Genomic DNA, 16400 nt, shown 5'->3' on the forward strand with positions numbered 1-16400 from the left:
AAACCACCGTGGCTTGAAGTGGATCGAAGCTTGGTTGTTATGGGCTGTGATTTTAGAAACTCGAACTTATGAATAACTAACAACGGCTTACGAACAGACAATGCTGTTCAGTCGTGCAGTATTAGCAATGCAAAGCGTATTTCAGGTAATACGGCTTTGAACAAGGACGATAATTTCGATCAAGTGATTTATAGCCGCTTGGCGGTTCCGAATACGGCGGAAGAGAAATTTTGACTGAGCGGTTCGCTGAACGGAAGCCTATAGCTGCAAGACTTGTTTAGCAAATTGTCCCTGTCATCTTGCACGAAAATAAGTTGATACGAAAGGCGCTGTATATATATATATATATATATATATATATATATATATATATATATATATATATATATATATATATATATATATATATATATATATATATATATATATATATATATATATATATATATATATATATATATATATATATATATATATATATATATATATATATATATATATATATATATGACACATGAACAAAAGAAACAAACGGTGGCAAAGAATACTAGAAAAGATACAGATAGAAAGGGAAAAAAGGGGGAACCAATAAAAAAGAAAAACGTGTTGTACCCCGCCGCCCACCCCGAAGCCGCGGGGAGCCGACCCCGGACGAGGGAGACAAAAAAAAGGAAAACACGGAGCGGGAGAGGATAATGGCTACCCATCAAGGCAACAGAGCGGCGGCGTGTAAGGTGGACAGGAGCAGACGGTGGCGGGATCGCCCTACACACAAAAGTTAAAGACGCGTGCACTCGCGTGCCCCGTACACAAAGAGTAAACAAATAAACAGAATAAAATGCAGACAGGGTCGGAGCTTCCGTCATCTTGAACCACTTCGGCAGCCAGAGCCAAGGCCGAATCAGCGGCGCCGTGAGCTTAACTAAACACACGTGCACTGTGCATGAAAACACCCAGACACACAGCAGTAAAACATCCGAGCTCATGCCAGCGTCGTGTGGCGGCTAAATGACAATGGCGGGAGCATTTAAGCGAGTAAGGTGTACAGAAACAGACGGTGGCGGAATTGTCCAACATATATAAATTGGAGATGCTTGCACTCGCGTGACCTGGCCAGAAAAAGTAAACAAATAAACAAAATAAAATGCAGACAGGACAGGAGACTTCCGTCATCTGGAACCATTTCCGCAGCCCGAGTCAAGGTAGAATCAGCGGCGCCGTGAGCTTAACTACACACACGTGCACTGTGCCTGAAAACACCCACAAAAGAAAAAAAGTGGAAAAACATCCGAGTTCGGCCAAGTGTGGTGTGGGAGGTAAATGTGAATGGCGTGAGCAATTAGGCAAGGGTTCTTCAATTGCACCCCGTCGTCAAGGTAATCGAACTGGGAAGATAGGGGCAGGATGGGGTAGGGAATGAAGAAATTTGTGTGAGCTTGAAAAAGATGTCGCTGGCAAGAAACGACCGAGGTATGTCAAGCTGGCTCTCGTAATGTCAGCAACGGCCCTGCAAGGGGCGGATGGAGGACAATACACCTGGACTTTCATTAATGCCGTGAGGAATTGTTTCAAATTTGTAAATGAAGTACGACTCGCGTTGTTCTCTTTCCCGGGTGTTGTATATATATATATATATATATATATATATATATATATATATATATATATATATATATATATATATATATATATATATATATATATATATATATATATATATATATATATATATATATATATATATATATATATATATATATATATATATATATATATATATATATATATATATCAGCAAGAGTGAAATCAGAGAAAAGGGGACACAACACTCGTCATGATGCCACAACATAGCACCCGGAACCTAATTTTAACCATCTAACCATCTTCTCGTGTCCCACTCTTTTGTTTCTAAGCATACCTTCAGCCACTGAGCAAACAAGGGTTTCAGAGCCGCCGCGGTGGCTGAGTGGTTATGGCGCTCGGCTGCTGGCCCGAATGACGCGGGTTCGATCCCGGCCGCGGCGGTCGAATTTCCATGAAGGCGAAGTTCTAGAAGCCCGTGTACTGCGCGATGTCAGTGCACGTTAAAGAACCCCAAGTGGTCGAAATTTCCGGAGCCCTTCACTACGGCGTCACTCATAGCCTATGTTGCTTTGGGACGTTAAACCCCCATAAACCATAAACCACGAACAAGGGGTTCAGGGTATAGCCGCCCCTTGTTTGTTCAGTGGCTGAAGGTATGCTTAGCAAGAAAAGAGCGGGACACGAGAAGGAATACCGCAGCAAAGTAGCCGCAATTCCATATGCACATCAGACATCACATAATCTGAAAAGAATGGGAAATCGAGCAGGCGTTCAAGTTGTGTTCTCCGCACCGTTAATATTATCAGTTTTATGCAAGAAAACAAACCCATTCGCAACTAAGGAGAGCCCTCGCGGCATTAATCATCAAAAGCGCTTCGTCACTTGTCAAGAGGGTGTTGCGCATCGCGTGCCTTTGTCGTGTGGCCGCGAATATATCGGACAGACAGTCAGATGTGTTAACTAAATATGGAGAGGACGCAATAACAACGTAAATGGAGGAAACCAGGGCCAGCTCAGCCCGCGCTGTCGCAACTGCGGAAAAAACTGCGGACGTCAGCGTCGAAAAAAGCCATGCGTGCCAGCATTTAATCAATGCACGATTGATAGTAAGCCTATGGATCAGGGGGTTAGGGAAATAATCGAGGCGGGGAAGATTGCGCGTGCGGGGGATATGTGTGCGTGCATGTCATAGGTCCTTTTGTCGCAGAAGGAGATCAGATATTTAAATGGTTGGGATTAGGTTCCTGGTGCTATGCTGTGGCATCATGACGAGTGTTGTTTCGCCTTTGCTCTTTCCCCATCGAGACATGTTTAACCAACAACCCAACAAGCATCAATTTTTCAAGGTATTTGCCATTATATCCTGTTCATTTTTAATTCTTGTAAACCATTTTTGATAATACTTTTTTAAGTGTTTCCTTTCGAGCGCTTCAAGGTTATTTTGTTCAGTACGAGCAGCTTCTGCAGGACTTGAGAAACTCTTACAGAGCACACGATTACATAGTGCAGGAAATACGGGATAGTCATTCGTTAGGTAGCAAGTCAGGTCCCTAAGACGGACGAGTCACGAGTTCGATTTCCCTGTTGTCAGGAAATGAACGGTCATTGATTCTCGTCTTCGTCTTCGGACGCTTTGGCGTGGTTCAAGATGGTCTCTGTTCTCCCCCTTCATGCGCTGTGCCTATAGGACTTTCGGTAGGCACTCTACTGTTGTGTACGACTGAGCGGTAACATTGCTTGCTCCTCCGGTGGAAGAGTTGCGACGCCACTTATTTTGCCACAGAAAGTCTTCGGAGTTGGTTCGCTTTTGCTGGATGGTCACCGACGTAAGGTTCGTTCCGTCACATCGCGCTCTTGAAAATCCAGGTATCATATCATGTGTATCGGTGTCAGAACAAGTCTAGAGCTTCCTCTGTCTAATTTGACCCCCATTTGTTTACACATTTAAGCGCTGGCACCTTTTTCGCCATTCGTCGAAAACGGGGGCACCCATCGGGGTGAAGCTTTCTCGGCCGACTCGACTCTAAGATGCTCGTGCAGGATGCAACCGGCGACTAAAGCTCTAGCCTCACTCCTTAATTACTCTTGAATGCCAAGAGTTCGATTTTTACAAAGCGACGATGTTTTCCTTTCACAAATCGGTTCGCTGGGTCCAGCCCCTTTTCTTGTCTTCCAATCAAGTTCAGTTTCTTATGAATTCTTTAAGCTGCAAAAAACTGTTGCACAAGAAGGAGACAGACCGATGACCGCTATTTAAAAAAGCTGCACCGCCGCCAGGGTGGTTAAAACCTCTTTTGAAGCCAAGCAAAACCCTCTCGCAACAGTGTTTTCGCCCCTAGCTCTCTTGCAGACCACGTCTGGGCCAAAAATTAGCGTCTACAAGCGTAGTCCTGCCGAAAAACATGATAAAGTCAGGCAACTTGAAATAGCCCGTGTGAATCAGAAAAAATGGACTGCTCCCATGCCTCTTTCCTTCTGGTTAAGCGGTGAATTTTAGCGTAGTCTGTCTTAAAGCTTTCTTTATAGCTTTCGTACTTACTATGAATATAAACGTTGGGAACTGTGCATTACTTGCTGTAGATTTTTGGAGAGGCTGCTGCATAGGTGGGTACATTTAGAACGTGCTTGTAACCGATTGCATATCTTCTGCTGCAGGGTTCTAGAATTGTCTCTGAATATAGGATATCGGGTAATACGATTATCGCTGAAATCTTCAATTTAGAAAAGACTACTTACATCCTCCAATAGGACCCATGTATTAATATGACCGCTTTGCTTTAAGAGCCCAAGCAGCAAAGGGAAGCTGTTCCTTTCCAACACAAGCATTTCTTTTTTTTTTTGTGGGGGGGATGGGGGGGGGGGGCAGGGGGAGGGGGTTCTTTGTGTCCTGCTGCTGTGCTCACATTTATGAAGTTTCTACTCTTAAGTTTTGTCGTCGCTCATAACTTTGATTTTTTTCCGGTTTATTCAGGTTTTATATGCGAACACCCAAAGCTTGTTATTGTGCCTGTACTGTTTGTTAAGTAGGATAAATAACATTGGAAAACGTGTGCTGTCATACTCAAATAGGGATTACCAGCGGGCGCAACTCGGTAATAGAAGTAGCCTCCTGACAGAGCACTTTGCCGCCTAAACTTCAGGCGGTGAAAGCTGCCTTCTGATAGGGACGCTTTTCGCGGACACCGAGATTAAATAGTGAGCCAGTTGTCACGGAAAATTTGCAACACGACATGTATTCTTCCACGTAACATGTAGAAGCGAAACACTAGCATGACTCCTAGTATTTCACTTGTCTAATGTTTGGTGTTTTCCGTTTCGTGTAGAGAGCGCTTAATTAATGCAGGCATGCAAGCATGCTGAGAATTACAGATATTTCGTTGGCAAAGGCAGAAGCATGTAGCCTAGATTACGCTGAAGATATGTGTGATTGAAAGTGGCAGTCTTTAACGTGGGCCCTTTTCAGTCTTCATTCTCTTTGAAGTTTTGTTGAGTGCGTGTAAATCCAAACCACGTCAGCTCACGGAATAGTGCTTCGCCTTTTTTGGGCCCAGTATTCCCTTTCCCCTTGTCTTCTCCGAATACCGTAAGAATAGCTGACGATAGCCGACTGATTGGTCGTTGGACGAAAAACTCAGAGGCCTAGGCAAGCAATACACTAAGGTTGTAGAACACGTAAGATGTGGCCGATCAGAGAAAGGAGGAAGCAAGTTACGTGTTTTCGTTGATTCTTTGTGCCATTGTTAGTGAGTAAAGTGTTTCTACGTATGCGCCAAAGATACACTGGGGGAGTCTATATGGCACGCCTTGCAGTGAAGGCCACCGGATTAGTTTTAACCGCCTGGGGTTCCTTAAGGTGCGTTATAGTACGAACACAGGCGCTTTTTGCATTTTACACGCGTCGAATTGCCGCCTTGGTCGGGATCGAACCCGTGAACTTGTCCACGTACACCAAAATGTTGTTTCTAAGTAGCAAGAGATGGACGAGAGTGGTTTGAGGTCCACATGGTTTGCTTGCGACTTTTCAATCAGTTCATGTTTACAACTTCGATTTGGCAGAGTGGTGCACGTGATAGCATGAAAACAGGATTCTTCTTTAGGCGCAAAAAAAAAAACCGAAGTATTACCTAAACAACCTCACTCTTAACTGCCACAAAAACCAAACCGGTTTCAAGTCCAGTAACGAGGTAGGAAACCAATAAAGTTTCGATCATCGTAACAGACGGAGTGCATTTTTCAAGGGCGCAATCACACACGGCTGGAAGATGCGAACAGGCGCCAGGAAAGTAGGGGGAAGGGGAATGAGCCTCACGGGACCAGTGATCAAACAAGGCTCGTCCGAGCACGGGAATAAGAGAGACGGGGAGAGGGAGGGAAGCCCACACCAAGAATCACGCGCGCTTTCCGTCAAAAGCGGGCACTTCACAGAGACGCCTCCGATGCCGGCACGCTTGCCACCCACCGCAGAACCGCCGGCTACGCTCGCTCCATAGCGCCGCGAGTGTATGACGCGTGTGTTTCTTTTCATTCTTGCGCTCGCGGAGCAGCAAGAGGCGGCCGCCTGCGCTCACTACCTCCGGCAACCAGTTCTCCCCTCGGTCGCCCTGACCAATGAGGCGGCAGAGAGGGGAGTCACGTGACGTCCCGCTCTCCTTGTTTTGGCGCAAAGGTGAGAGGAAACGCTCCTCACCGCGCGGCCGGAATCCAGCCTCGTGCGTTTTTTCGGCTCCCGCCGGTGGCTCCGGCATTCTTCGGCAAGTGGCCGCCGGTGAATGGCGGGGCTGTGTGGTGGTGCAGCGGCGGTTGTCGGAGAAAGCGGTACGTGCTTCACGCCGCCACCCTGGATGTCCTGCGGTGCGAGCAAGAGTGCGAGCGCGCTATTCTGCACCGTTGACGTATCGCCAACGCATTCGTGCTGAAGATGGTTAAACGACGGTGCTGTTCAGAATAGTATTGGTCGTGCTGTCATCGTGCGGTTCTTCGGCAATGCCAGTGTCAGTTTCTTTTTCCGGGAGCATGGTGGTTGTGCATCGCTTGCCAAGATGATGAAGTGGAGGGTGCAGGGCAAAACTGGCTGCGCGGCAAGAAAAAGCGCCGCCGGAACTCGATCGTCCAAGCGAGTCGTCGTCGCCGCCACCGAAGAGTAAGTGCATGATCCGGGACAGTCCCTGTCACCGTAGACCGTTCGTTTTCTCTCATCGAAGATGTCCGCACCTATTGGTGTGGACAGGACCGGTAAATATGTTTGCGCTTACGACAAGCTTGTTATGTTTGCGTAAGTTGCACACCCACAGCTTTCCTAAACTGGAGTGGCCAAGTGTTCTTACTGTCATCGTACACTGCTCAAAAGTCACTGCTCACGAAAAAGAAAAGAAAGCATTAGATTAGGTTAGCTCTTCCTTTGCTTCCCCCCCCCCCCCCCCTTAATTTCCTCTGCTCTGTTTTCTTACTCTTCTTGGATTGCTCAGTGCATGCCTTCACTTTAATATCAAGTGCTTAAACTATCGATAAATTAGCAGGGCCACAATCAGAGCGGTGTGCAGAACAACAAACAAAAACGAAACTTAATCACAGGCTTTACGTGCTCTCTCGTAATGAGGCCTTCACTATTACGTAGGAGGGGCGGGAGTCGACTGCATAAACGTCGTAAACCAGTCATTACCGATAATTGTTATACTATACTTCGTATTAGGACTGGCGCATTACGCCTTCTCCAGCGGCATGCAGCCGCACTTTCCACAGCTACCCCCACTTCGCAATAATGAGTAACAACGCTGTAACGGGAGAGAGCCTGGCAGCACCACCATAAGGACGGCTTCGCGTGCCGTATGAAAGTTTCGCGCGACCGGCCGCCCTCCCTGAATGAGGAAGGCAATCACCCCCGAAAATTAAGCGCATTCAGGCGGCGAAGAAACCCCCACGCTCCCCTTTTCTTTCACGGTGCGCGCCCCAGTCCTGTCAGAGGAGCGGTGGGCGTTGCTCGCCCCAGCGTCGGCGGCGTGAGGCTGGAGGGAGCAGCCGAGAAGGGGGGCGTGCACCCCCGCCATGTGAAGACGACTCGCTCTCTCGCGCGCGCTTTCCGAGCACCGCTGCTGCATGCGCGTAGGAGAAGCGCCGTGAGGGCGCAGCACGCAAGCCTGCAACAAGAACGCGTTCTCGCCCCGAATGCAAATGCGCGGGCCGCTCGTCCTCGCTGGAAATAATTGTCGTTGCCAGGACTTTAACCGTGGCCTGAGGGGAGCCGCCCAAGGCTGAGACGAGGCTGTCCGCCTGCCAGTGCGAACCAGTCCCGTCAAAAGTAAAAGGGTTGTGGACTAATTTGGTTCAGCGGCTGAGCGTCCTGGTAATATGAAATTTGGGGACGTTGTGTGCTACGGGACAGATGCTGCACCGAAACGGTCGCATGCGCGGGTGTTTTTTGATGGAGGCGAAACGCTAAGGCGCCCGTGTGCTGTGCGATGTCAGCGCACGTTAAAGATCCCCAGGTGGTCGAAATTAATCCGGAGCCCTCCACTACGGCACCTCTTTCTTCCATTCTTTTCTCAGTCCCTCGTTTATCGCTTCCATTACGGCGCGGTTCAGGTGTCCGCCGATATGTGAGACAGATACTGCGCCATTTCATTTCCCAAACAGCCAATTCAATTCGATGCATATCAGACCTCCTAAATTGTGGATCGTCGCGCATCACTCCGTTTTGATCTCTGAGTAAGTGTGTCCATTTCACTTCCTGTGTCATTTGTAGTACGCGAGCAGGCCGCAATGCCAACGCTGTCATGAAATTGCGACACTCTGTCTTCGCTTCAGCTGTGTATGGGTATACTTCCCGCCGATGTCTGTCAGCCATCTGTACAGCCTGGTGGTACAGATGGCTCTATACTGCTGGAGTGAGCACAGACTACAAAGGAATCAGCCATGTTTATTTATAATTCTTTATTAGGACACAGCGAAGGGTGTACTGCACTTCGTAATTCATTGAGGGCGTCGCAAACCTGGCTCCGAGCCACATAGGTGTTTGAGCACAATTCACTTCTCTTATATTGTTTTCACCGGGAAAACGACTTCTGCCTTTGCGCGGCTTAAACGCCTTCTCCTGCCCAGCCCAGTTTTGCGAACCGTATTTTCGCAAGCGAGCACCTCACGAGGAAGAAGTGAAGAGAACAAAGAGAGAATAGGCAGGAAACATCGAAAAAGGCGGGAAAGGAAAGCGGAGGCGACCGTAACCTCGTTTTCTTGAACACAGGCCGCGATGGGCGAGACAGCGCGTAGCCGCGCTAGCTCGAACGCGAACGGCGTATTACCGCCGTGCCTGCTCTTGTTCACTGGCCCCTAACAATTGACTCGTCGCGTGTTCGACAGCTGAGGAAAGGCGGGAATTCCCCACGCCCCCTGCTTCTCCTCTGGTCTCCGACAGGGCTGGTTCGTGTCTGTGCAGTTGCTCTTGCACACCCGTCCGCAGGAGTCGACGGTTGCCCGCAGGCAGCAATGATTATTCAGCACTCTGTGCGCGGCGGCGCGTTGATGCTGGGGCAGGCGGAATTCTTTCCCGCGGGGCGCCGCTTCTTCACACGAGCATCGAGGCAGATGTTATCGGTGGAAGTTGGGGCATTCCCTCCAAGTCGAGAGCAGGACTTGGAAGCTCATCATTCTGCAGTCATAAATGTCACATGCTGCATGTGTCAGGGGCAGAACGCATTGTGTGGAAACCTGTCAACAGGAGTTTACTGACACGGCGGTGCACTCGCACGTGCGATAGTGTCCGGCACGTTGCTGAAGTTACTGGGAGATGAGTGATTCAACAAAACTTCGCTTGTTTATCTTCGGGCTCTGTTGCGGGTTCAGTCGAGTTCTCACCACGCCAGTTACTGCCGTTAGTGGAGGAGCGCAGTCTTCTTCTCGCGGTGTAAGCGCTTGTCTGCACAGGACGAGTCCAGATTGTGAGCTGCACATTCGTCTCACCGTGACTCAGAGACACGCGGACACCGAGGCTCAGGATACTTGACGCCCCTGTGCACAAACCACGCGATCACGAGGGGCGCCCGCGTTCAGACTCTGAACCTCTCAACTCGCCAAGCCTCGGCATCACAACGAGTGAGGAGAACGCCGGAACATGAGCCGCCGAAATGCGCGGTGCGAAAATGCCAGGCTTCTAGCGAAGCTATTCAGGGAGAGAGAGAGAGAGAGACGCGGCAGTAACGTTCGTCCACACTGCAGATTCTCATAGAATAATCGTAAAGTCTTAATAAACGAGTTTGATTTGAGTATCCAGCCTTCTTGATAGCCCAAGGTGTGACCCTGCACACCTTGGACTATCAGATGCGCTCTAGAATAAATATATTACGCAGCGGAAAATGCATAAATGTATCCTTCATCATCGCCTTTTAAGCATGAAATTCTCAGAGAACTGCCTGCTTCATGTAACGCGCGTATCGCTCGTAGCATAGTCAGTGTTGTTCAGTCGTCGGAGGCGCCCCACCTGGGAGGAGGAAGAATAAACTTTATTCAAGTCCAGCACTAAGGTCCAGGGAAAAAGAGTGCCATGTTCCGCTAAGGCCCATTGAGTGAAGCCAAGCACTGTATGAAGGAAGGGGAGGGTAACGGAATTAAGGAGAGCTAATGGCAGTGTTACATGAGCACAGAATATATGTTCGGTGTCTACCCTGATATCTGGACAGTTGAGACAGTGTCACGCTATCTGAAGTTGCAGAGCATTAGAGGGGTGTGGACAGCGTACGCGTGAACTTTGCGAAGCACATGCACCTGAGAGTCCGCCGACTGCCTGGCTCCTCCTGAGATCTCCCCGAATGGCGCCTAGCAGTAGAGGGCAGAGTTCGTCCGAGCGTGCTTGCTTATCAGGATGGCGGTGCGCTCGTAACGCTATCCGGAGGTGTCTTTGTGGGCGATTAGTGAAGTTCCTCCGTAGACATGACACCCTTTTTCGTTCTCAACATTTTCCTTCTCCAGTCCGTTCTGACGTTTTATTTTACCGCTGCATGGCTGTCAGTTCTCCGCGTTGAACGTTGCCCGCTTCAGTTCCCAGTGGTGGCCGATCCGAATCCAGGCGTTCTTAGCGCCATCTGCTGCGACACGGGCGCTGAATGGCGCCTGTAGCACGAGTTCACGCCTGTAGTGCTTTATTCGCCAACGCAAAACCATTCGAACACTGTTTGTCGTATACCGCTGCTGTCCGCATTTATCCGACGCTCTCGCCCCCTAGCAGACGCACCCTTCTAGAAGGAGCTGCTCTGCTTATCCATTGAAATCCGGCCCCCTTTGCTGTGGGCACGGGAGAATGTAGGCGCCCGGCAACGAGGCACCGCCGCTGCAAGAGCACGAACGGGTCTTGGTTTACGACCTCCGCTCACGCGTATCGCCGCGAACAGAATGCGTGTAGGAGAAAGTTCCAGGCGCCGATGTGAAGAGGAATCCAGTGAAAGGTTCTTTACAGAGTGGCTGGACAGGGTGATCAAAGCCAGGTGGCGATATCGCGGCAACGCGATGAACGTGGGGGTTCGGTATATGTATATGACGCATTTAATGCACTTGAGGCAGCATGATTTCTGGCGTATTGTTGCGTGGTGTAGGATCGTGGTGTCTTGTGCAGGTTTTTCTATGGTGCGGTGCGGCTGGTGAGAAAATCTTGTGACGCTAGATCTAAGTCTTCTTGCCCTGAAGAGCGCTCAAACAGACTTGTGTACTCACACAGTCGGCTATCTGACACGCATCGGGGAGTGCACGTTAAGACAAAGGCTCGGAAGTAGACAAGCGCTAGCCAGAGGGCTGAATAAAGCCTGCAGATCTTATTGCACCTCCCGTATGATAAGATCCACATGGCATCTTGGGGCAGTGAATGAAGGCAGTACTTGTCGTGATCTCTAAAACGTGGGCTTTCTTTGAAAAACGAACAATTCACTGCACTTCACAAGCGTGCAGCTCTTAACTCCTTTCATGTATGTTGTTCGCTCTAGCTGTTATACCTGTTGCTTTTTTTTTACTTTCCCTCCTGCATGGTGGAGGCGGGGTAGCTGCGCTGTCTCCCTAACCTTTGGCCTTGTTCCCTAAGGCCTTCGGGAAGCAAGCCGCCGTTGGCAGAGCACGTGCGGAGGTTCCAGCCTGCGGCTTTCTTGCGAGCGACTAAGCACGCGCAGTGTATAGATGAACAAGAACGTTACAAACATGGAGTGAATATGCTTAAACTGTTTTTGCGGCCGCACAGAAGGAGGGAAGCTGTAACCATGACAGTCCATGGCTCAGGACTGAGATCCCGTTCTTTTTCTGCTTTGTATAAAGGCTGGTTATGAAAAAAAAAATCATGGTTTTAACTTGGTTAAACCGATTATGGCGCGAAAGCACGGGCATTGTTAGTAAGCGAATATGCCGGTGTGCAATGCACAGAGCGACAGTGTGGGTGCCAGTTTAACAAGAGGCGTGTTCGGCTGCGGTTATCACGCCGACTTTGAACCGGAGTGCATTCTCTTTTGGTGAAGTGCTGAACCTTACCTCCCGTCTAGTGCTCTGTTACTCTGTTGTTGTTTTTTTGTATGTCTTTCGTGGCGTTGCCTGAAGCCTTTGTAAGTAGTTCATGTAAATATAACATATTTCAGTGTAATAAACACCATGTTTAAAAGGGGAAAAATGCGGTGACAGCCCAGTGCTCTCGCGCAGCGCCCTGCATGCGAAGTTGATCTGCTCGCGCAGACGCGGATTCGACTCCCAGTCGTGGATATTGATTTGATTTTTTTTAACCTAACGTGGCATCGCCTTTGCTACGCAACGGCATAAGATCCAAAGATGACAAGATACTTGGTCGGTGTTGCCGAGCGTATAAGCGCTAACGAGGCAAGAAGAGAGGGGGCGTTTCATACTGAGGAAATCATGCTAAGTGGTTCAGAACGACGTGAACACACAGACGAAGCACGCACTTTCAAGCACTTTCGCACTAAAACAACAGCTCACTTCTGAAGCAAAGCCCGTATACCAACTTGAACGCAGCGGTAATAATTCACGTTGTGGGCAGATCTGAAAAAGAAGGCATATGCTGTGGTATTCGGCCGGAATTAGAGAAAGCTTTGGCTTCGCCTAAATGTGAGCCAGTAACATGAGAAAGCTTATGACCTACTACGATATTTCGTATATGCAAGCGGGTTTGAAATCTGCGAGGCCCTTTGGTCGGGTTTCGTCGGTACTTTTCAAGTGGCCTTGGCCTTGGAGAAGCGATCGTCTTTCCTGTAGCCTCGGCCAAAGCATGCAGTCGGCGGATTCGCACCGCTTTTACTCGCAGAGAGTGGGCATGGTTCAACCGCTTTCCTGCGAAGCCTACTTAACAGATGTGGCAAAGCATGCATGGCATTCGCGAAATCTTCACCACTGTGGGGCCCTGCTACACCGGGGCTACTCTACGAAAGTGCGCACTGCTCCGCCGGCGCATCTATACGCTGCTTCCAATTTTAATGCGAAGGCACTACTAGTCCCATTAAGAGAGAAACCGGCGGCGTGCGTTAGTGTTAGTATGTTAGTGTGTGTGCTCGCAGACGGTGCAGAAAATCCCAGCGATGGACAGAAAAAAAAAATGGAGGGGTCACTTGACCTCCGCGTTAGAGGTATGAGAGAATAGCGTAATAGGTTAATTCCCATATATGCAGAAGGTCATTCTCTAGTTTACATTCATAGATGGCTGGGAGTCCTCACATCGCTACTGACGCAGTGGTGCAGCTACTAAGCGATGCGCCACTGCCCTGCGATGGCAGGTGCTGCCACCGGTGGGACTTGTGCGATCAAGGTTGCTTTTCCCAAGCAACCTCTCACGGCGAATCTCTCATTTAACTGCTGCCTGCCACGGTGGGCAGTTTGCTCACAATCCGGTGGGCAGGTTGTGATGACGTCATAAGGTCACGTGACCTAGGTGGCCCAGCTTCCTCTTACCTTGCTTCTGTCGGGATTTTTTGTTTACGGTCAACGACGCCGACGACACCAGATTATCTGCGACAGGAGTCACTTAACGCTCTTGCGTTAAAATTTGGTGACTACACCAAGCGGCGGTAGGATGACATCATCAAGCCGAGCACCGCCATTTCAGACAAATGTCGTTCGTCTCTGTATACCCCCACTGGCTGACCTCAACGTAGCGCCAGTTTTCCCCACTACATTCGTACGAAAATTGCGAGCAACCGTTTGTTGTACAGCGTTCCGGTGGTGTCATACGATTTCTGGCTTACATGTGATAGTCAAACTGAAGACTATCGCTTGCGATCGGGATTCGAACCGACAGCGTATGCGCTTCCAGTTGTATGCCTTCCCGGGTTCTATACCTCTTCCCTTAAAGCGCGGTTGATGTGTCCACAGGGATATGAGGAAGTTACTGCGCCATTTCCTTTCCTCAAAAACCAAATTTCGTATCAAGACTGCGACGCAACGGAACGTCGTACACCGTTGCGTGTGGTATCATACGACTTCTCGTTGCATATAGCATACGTCGCTTAGTCAGGTTGCAGGCTAGCTAGCGACAGGCATTCGAACCGATTGTCCGAGTAGTTCTCATTATTTCGACAGTGCGCCTGCTGGCATAAGGTAATAGCTACAAATATAAATACACATTGGACTCTCGAAGGTAGACCAGTAACGGTCGGTGGTGCGGCCCAGAAATCCACACTTCTACATCCGGCGCTCGGCCTGGGGGCGGTCCGCACCGAAGCAGGCGTTTCTGCCCAATGGCGCGCTAAAATGGGCAGGTCCAAAGCAAGTCTTTAACTAGGCCGTTTGTTGATTCAGCGTTTGCGGAATCAGCGTTCGGAGGCGCGTCTTCGTTTCATTTCTCACGGTGCGCAACCTGCGTCGAGTTCGAACGCTCGCGATGACTCACTAATGCTTTCGCCTTCACAGCACGTAAGCTGCCTTAAGTGCCCTCTGAACTTTTATTTCTTTTTTGCTCTGGATTGTAATTAAACCACAGCGAGGGCCAGCAAATAAGTTTGCTGCCACATCACAGCGTCTCGCGCGTAAGTACAGTTGGCTCCTGGCTTGAGCCACTCTCTTTGGAAATTCTCGATAGCGTGCCCAATGTCATAAAAAAAAAAAAACACACCGCCGGCCAGGCGCGCACCGTTCCAACTGGCAAACAGTTTCGCGAATTCTGTCGGCTTTGGATTTGCTGCCGCCAACTGAAGACCCACTCGCTGAGTGTCTCATCATACAGAGCATAAAATGTTAAGTCTGGCGCGGGGAGGTACGCGAAGCTGGGCAAGCCTTGAACAAAAACTCTATTCGTTGGACACGCTGCAGCTCCGCGGCTTACCGCGGAAAAGCGCGTGCGGCCCATAATTCTGCTCTCGCGTCCGGTAAGCCGCAGGTGCGTGCCTACAGGTTCGAGCTGGTCGAAGCGGCATACAGGTAGCAAAGTTGGCCCGCAGCCGTCCTGATCCGCAGGACCGATCGAGGACGTGCCGCTCAGCTATGAGGCCGCGCAATCGACGGCAACGCGTCGTCGTCCAGCGTGCGCCCGAGAAGACGCAACACCGGCGGAGAAGCTCCAGCAGCTCTCCGCTCTTTCCCTCTCTCATCGTGTGCGACGGATCCGGCTGACAACACTCCCCCCTCTCGCCCGGTTTCTGCGCGTCTCTGCGCGGAGGAGATCGCCATCGGTAATCACCGGCACGGAGAACCTTCCGCGCACGTATTCAGGACGCCCGCACGTGTGTGTGTGTGTGTGCTGCGACTGGCCGCCATCGCCATCGCCACCGCCGCCGCCGGCTGCTGCTGCTGCAGCATCTTGCTTTTTGCACCACGCGAACATCCGGGTTTATACCGGTCTCGTTTGTCCCATACCACGAACACGTCCGTCGATGCCCTCCGTTCGCGATCGGGTCCTGCGGATAAGAAGGCTGCCCTGAAACGCTGTTTCCATTGGGAGAGTGGACTGTTAACTCAGGTCGCGCAGCAGAAGGCTCGCCAAATGATTGGTTTGTCGGCATTCGATGCTAAGGAGAAGAAAAAAAAACGCAGGCATGACGTTTGATGGAAGAGCATGACTCGGCTATGATGCACAAAGCTTCCCAGCTCCGTCTCCCTCCTCGTCCACTGCACTGAGGCCGGGAGTCGCTTTCTCCGCCGCCGCCGCTGCGTGCCGTTATAAATGAGCGGCTCTCTTGGATTAAGCACCGCACGAACTCCGATGCGACTTAAGGTGATGCGCTGCCACTCTTGCGTCTTTCAGAAAACCATATCTGCCCTGTGAGCACTATAAAAAAACGCTGTCGCTGTTGCTCCGGGCTCACGAAGTAACCACCTGATCAGTAAGTATGTAAGAATGCCCTAATCGCCGGCTGGCCTATAGCAGTGCGCCGTCTTTAGCCTGTCATCCACGTTGGCCCAGGGACATATATATATATATATATATATATATATATATATATATATATATATATATATATATATATATATATATATATATATATATATATATATATATATATAAATAAATTCAGAGAGAGATATAGCCTACTGTAAAATAGACGGTGACGGGTGGGGAGGCAGCATAGCTACGGCCATCACTGTCACTTCGTCCCGGGAGGAGGCGGAAATCCGGAAAGCTTTTCCTTTCTACCGCTCTTCAATTCTTGCTCGAAGTGTGGAACAGGCGACCGTATATTATGCGGCCTCACATAGGAACATGCGATAACAGGAACGAAACGAAAACCACAGCGCGGTTTGCAGAGCGATAACGCTCGGACAGTCGCGTCTTTCTGCGGGATGAATATTGCGATCTATATATAGTTTCTCGCGATTGTTCCCCTCTCGTCTGGGCTAGTTCGTTGAATGCTGAGTAA

General features: G+C 49.6%; 1 protein-coding gene across 1 annotated transcript in view; it reads left to right on the plus strand.

The window, feature by feature from the left end:
- The first annotated feature begins 6295 nt into the window (after positions 1-6295).
- The window catches only part of LOC144126099 (uncharacterized), a 66732-nt gene continuing 56627 nt past the window's right edge, over positions 6296-16400 (plus strand). The window contains exon 1 of the mRNA XM_077660027.1: positions 6296-6724. Within this exon, the coding sequence (XP_077516153.1) occupies positions 6624-6724 (101 nt within the window). The 5' untranslated portion in view covers positions 6296-6623. The remainder of the gene's footprint in view (positions 6725-16400) is intronic.

Source organism: Amblyomma americanum, chromosome 3 (assembly GCF_052857255.1).
Source record: "Amblyomma americanum isolate KBUSLIRL-KWMA chromosome 3, ASM5285725v1, whole genome shotgun sequence".
Taxonomy (NCBI): Eukaryota; Metazoa; Arthropoda; class Arachnida; order Ixodida; family Ixodidae; genus Amblyomma; species Amblyomma americanum.